The sequence below is a fragment of the Lathyrus oleraceus genome, chromosome 4, assembly GCF_024323335.1.
Source record: "Lathyrus oleraceus cultivar Zhongwan6 chromosome 4, CAAS_Psat_ZW6_1.0, whole genome shotgun sequence".
Classification (NCBI taxonomy): Eukaryota; Viridiplantae; Streptophyta; class Magnoliopsida; order Fabales; family Fabaceae; genus Lathyrus; species Lathyrus oleraceus.
In genome coordinates, this window is record NC_066582.1 from 412,720,400 (window position 1) to 412,725,514 (window position 5,115).

At 32.4% G+C, this 5,115-nt stretch overlaps 1 protein-coding gene across 1 annotated transcript; it reads left to right on the forward strand.

Moving 5' to 3' along the window:
- Positions 1–236: 236 nt before the first annotated feature.
- On the forward strand, positions 237–3,531 carry LOC127137760 (beta-galactosidase 6). The gene is made up of 14 exons (XM_051064184.1): positions 237–240; positions 335–414; positions 949–1,044; positions 1,261–1,373; positions 1,468–1,534; positions 1,611–1,703; positions 1,802–1,945; positions 2,024–2,118; positions 2,203–2,308; positions 2,382–2,466; positions 2,628–2,746; positions 2,846–3,010; positions 3,103–3,284; positions 3,378–3,531. Exons 1-14 carry the CDS (start codon positions 237–239, stop codon positions 3,529–3,531), a joined length of 1,503 nt encoding a protein of 500 aa, XP_050920141.1.
- The last annotated feature ends 1,584 nt before the right edge of the window (positions 3,532–5,115 follow it).

Genomic DNA, 5,115 nt, shown 5'->3' on the forward strand with positions numbered 1-5,115 from the left:
AAATTGTGTTCCAATTTCAATTGATAGTCTTCAACTTCTCTTTCTTCTGTGTCTGTGGCCAACCCATTTATGTCTTACGTATCTTTAGGAGAAAAAAGCACCAACAACCCTGATGTGTAGTCTAAAGCCTTACCAGAGTCAAGCTCTGTATTGGATGACAGAAATTGAGAAGGGAGCTGATGATGAAAATGCTGATAGAAATCTACATCCTTGCTGGTCAGCCTACAATATATGCAATGGGTAAGTACTAATAGTACATGGTTCCTCAGACACTGAAGAAGAAGATGTTGAGAAAGAAAGAGAGAGTGTTAGGGATAAGAAACCGAAGCTTGAGACACTGAATCTCTTATCATCAATGGCCACAGAAATATTCTCTTCTCTGGTTCTATTCATTACCCTCGCAGCACCCCTCAGGTATATATATTATATAATCATAGCTTTTCTGCAATGTACATAGTCTCTGATTCAATATCCATTTCCATATATAATTAATCTATGAACTTAGTAGTTTATATCAGTTTAGTTAACAGTTTTGGCGTTAGAATACACAGAAAACCAACTTTGTGAAAGAAAAGAAAAGCTCATAGTTTGTTTGTGTTTTGTGGTAGGTAAGGTTCTACAAAAGCACTTTGTAGGTAACATAGTCACTATTGCATCACGGGTATGATAGAGAATGTTGTGTCTTAAACTTTATGGTTTGTTTGGATAGTCCAGTTTCATTGGACTCACGAGACATCAATTTCTAGATATGTTGTGTTGTGTCTATTCTTCCTAATAGCGTACTATTATAAGTTTTGGTGTTACTATTATTAATATAATAAAAATAAGAATGAGTAAGTTTGTGTGGAAAAGACTTTACGGTTACACATAGTCATGCATTGCTTGAAAGGAAGAACAAGACAAGATGATAGTGACTTGATATTGAAATTAATTGAAATGTTTGTGAAGATGTGGGGAGACTTGATAGCGAAAGCAAAACAAGGAGGATTGGATGTTATCCAAACCTATGTGTTTTGGAATCTTCATGAACCTCAACCCGGCAAGGTACCTGTCTATTTCTGAATCTCCTAGGTTTCTCCAACCTTGTTTTTATGTCATATTCTTTGATAAATATTGCAGTTGCAGATAATGCATATATTTTACAAAATTTAATTGATATACAACAAAAATAAATATTTTGTACACTTTAAATCAAATTATAAATATTAAATTATTAAAAATATTTAATTTTAATTATGATAATATATACATTTGTAACAGTATGATTTTAGCGGGAGATATGATTTGGTGAGATTCATAAAAGAAATTCAAAGTCAAGGACTGTATGTTTGTCTCAGAATTGGACCCTTCATTGAAAGTGAATGGACATATGGGTACTTTCTCTTTCACCCTAACAACTTTATATAAAAATGTAGTAACTATTATTTTTATTTTTTATTTCTAATTCAAAATTGGATAAACTTGAAGAGGATTCCCATTTTGGCTACATGATGTCCCTGGCATTGTTTACCGAACAGACAATGAGCCATTTAAGGTACATTCATATTATAAATCATGTTCACTTATTTATCTATGTTATTTATATCACTCTTTTATGTATACATGTTTAGTTCTACATGCAAAATTTTACAACAAAAATTGTCAACATGTTGAAAGAAGAGGGTTTATATGCTTCACAAGGAGGCCCAATTATATTGTCACAGGTATATACATATAGAAATCCAATTATTAGTTTAATTTGACAAATTTTTCATCACCATTGAATTGAATGGTTAATCATTATAAGTGGAATAATATATAGATTGAGAATGAATATCAAAACGTCGAAAGAGCATTCGGTACGGCAGGTTCGCAGTATGTTGAATGGGCTGCAAAAATGGCAGTAGGCCTTAATACAGGCGTACCGTGGGTTATGTGCAAGCAAACAGACGCTCCTGATCCTGTGGTTAGTTCCACTAAGCTAAAACTATTTTGCTTATAATTTTTTGAAATTAATGCATGGATTTTCTACATGTTGATGCAGATCAACACATGTAATGGTATGAGATGTGGAGAAACTTTTACAGGACCAAACTCTCCTAATAAGCCTGCAATGTGGACAGAGAATTGGACATCATTGTAAGTTCATGATTTGCAAAAATAGACATTCATGTTCAACTAAATCAAATACTTATTTGCCTTTTTTTCTTTTTCTTGTTGAAGCTATCAAGTGTATGGTGGATTGCCGTATATACGGTCTGCTGAAGACATTGCGTTTCATGTCGCTCTTTTTGTAGCACGAAACGGAAGCTTTATCAATTACTATATGGTATGCATTCATTTCAATTATCTAAAATCAATCCAATACTATACAAATGTAATTAACATTGTTTGTAATTTAGTATCATGGTGGAACAAACTTTGGGAGAACTGCCTCTGCTTATACTATAACAGGTTATTACGATCAAGCACCGCTCGATGAATATGGTAAGTGTATAACATCACTTTTTATTCATTTTTTGTGTGGTAGAAATCATGCATCTTCTGCGTGCAACTGAAAAGACTAATCCCTCGAGAGACAGGGAGGACCATAATCATCTGGTTAAGCTTATAATATTAAATTTAAAATTTGCAAAAATTATCGTTAGGTTTGTTCAGACAACCGAAGTATGGACATCTCAAGGAGTTGCATGCTGCAATCAAGTCTTGTTCAACCACTTTATTACAAGGAGTGCAGAGGAATTTCTCATTAGGTGAATTGCAGGAAGTGAGTAATGTCAAATTTTCTTTCTGCAACAGGTTCATTTTCACTTAATGCAATTCAATTATACTTATTCGTAGGCATTTGTTTCATTTCGATCCTCAGGGTTATGTTTTTGAAGAAGAAAATGGAGGATGTGTTGCATTGCTTATAAACAATGATAAAGGGAACAATGTTACTATCCAATTTCGCAATAGTTCATATGACTTGCTCCCCAAGTCAATAAGTATCTTACCAGATTGTCAAAATGTAGCTTTTAATACTGCAAATGTAAGTTATAACTTTTCTTCAGAATCAATTATTTGTGTAAATTGATTTCTCTGTTTCGTTTTAGTTGTTTTAATTATAGGACGAATATACAGGTAAGTACAACCAGCAACAGAAGGATCATAACTTCAAGACAAAACTTCAGCTCAGTTGATGAATGGCAACAACTTCAAGATGTGATTCCGAATTTCGATGACACTTCATTGAGATCAAACTCGTTACTCGAGCAAATGAATACAACTAAAGACACTTCGGATTACCTTTGGTATACTCTTAGGTGAGTTACGAGTTATGATCCGGTTTTTAATTATATCATGCTATATAGTGATGATTTTGGACTAATCTCTGAATTGATTGATTTTATGAACAGGTTTGAAAACAATTTATCTTGCAGTGCTCCAATACTTGTTGTTCATTCTGCTGCTCATGTTGCTCATGCTTTTGTGGTCAATCACTCAAGAAAAATGATCTTATTGTACTTCCATCAGAAAGCCCATTCAAGGTTGATACTGAGAACAATTTGACGGAGTCTTCAAAAGTTTCAAGGCTGTTTGATTTCTTAGAACATATTCAGAAATATTCTGATGAAAAAAGTATTGTTTTTAGTCAATGGAATTCATTTTTTGATCTATTGGATACGTTATTGAAGTTTATATTAACATTGGTTATGTATAGTTTATATTAAAATGAAAAAAGTTTATATTAACATTGGTTATTAACATTGGATTAATTGTTTTCAATTGCTTTGATTATAAGTTATATCTGATAATGCATGATTTCTTTATTTTTTTGTTTTCAATTGCTTTGATTATAAGTTATATCTGATAATGCATGATTTCGTTATATTTTTGTTTTCAATTGCTTTGAATTGGTATATATATATATTTGTTAGCCAAAAATTGGTAGAAAAAAGGCCAAAATGGCATATATAAAATGTGATTATTGTCTGTCAAAATCTGGTTGAAAACAGGTAGAAATTCTGGTTTATAAACCTGGAAAAAATGTGGTTTAAAACAAAAGCTTCAAAAATTTTCGTATACCTTAGACAGCGCTTTTGTAAAAAGCGCTGTCTAAGGGGGAATTAGAAAGTGCTTTAGGCAAAAGCGCTGTCTAAGGGGGGGGCTTAGACAGCGCTTTTTGAAAAACGCTGTCTAAGGGGGGGGGCTTAGACAGCGCTTTTTGAAAAGCGCTGTCTAAGGTATACCTAAAAAAATTAAAATAGGAGGGTCTTAGACAGCGCTTTTGGCCAAAGCGCTGTCTAAGGGGGGGGCTTAGACAGCGCTTTTAAGATTTAAAAAAGCGCTGTCTAAACCTTTAGCAGCGGAGGTTTAGACAGCGCTTTAAAGCGCTGTCTAAGGCTAAAAAAAGCGCTGTCTAAGGTCTTGTTTGTTGTAGTGACACAAACAACAACATTTTCAACAAAACTAGCAATTTACCTCAACAAAACAACAACATGCCTCAACAAAAACATCAACATATCTAAAAAAACATCTACGATGAGAAAAACAATAACTTACTTTAACAAAACAACAACATACCTCAACAAAAACATTAACATACATAAACAAAAACATCTAAAATAACACAAACAACAATATTTATCAACAAAAAAACAACTTACCTTAACAAAACAACAACATACCTTAATAAAAACATCAACATACCTCAATAAAAACATCTACAATAACAAAAACAACAACTTACCTTAACAAAACAACAACATACCTCCACAAAAATATCAACATACACAAACAAAAACATCTACATACATAAACAAAAACATCTACAATAACACAAACAACAACAATAGACCTATACAAAAACAACAACATACCTTAATAAAAACATCAATATAACTCAACAAAAACATCAAAAATAAGACAAACACCAACATACAACCTCAACAAAAATAATGAAATAATTAAACAAAAATCAATAACATACATCCATAAGGGTTTATCATCTCAGCAACAAGAAAAAAAATCAAAAAGAATAAATATTTTGAACAACAACAACAACTTAACTCATAACATGAATGGTAGAAATGTCTCACATGCCTGAAATGAGAAGAGAAAAAAAATGAGTTTCGTGTTTCCGTCTTGCATGTT

Excerpts from the sequence above, each read along its gene's own strand:
- LOC127137760 (XM_051064184.1), top strand. Across the intron at positions 1,045-1,260 it reads ATGAACCTCAACCCGGCAAG|TATGATTTTAGCGGGAGATA; the intron begins GTACCTGTCTAT and ends CATTTGTAACAG. Across the intron at positions 2,119-2,202 it reads ACAGAGAATTGGACATCATT|CTATCAAGTGTATGGTGGAT; the intron begins GTAAGTTCATGA and ends TTCTTGTTGAAG.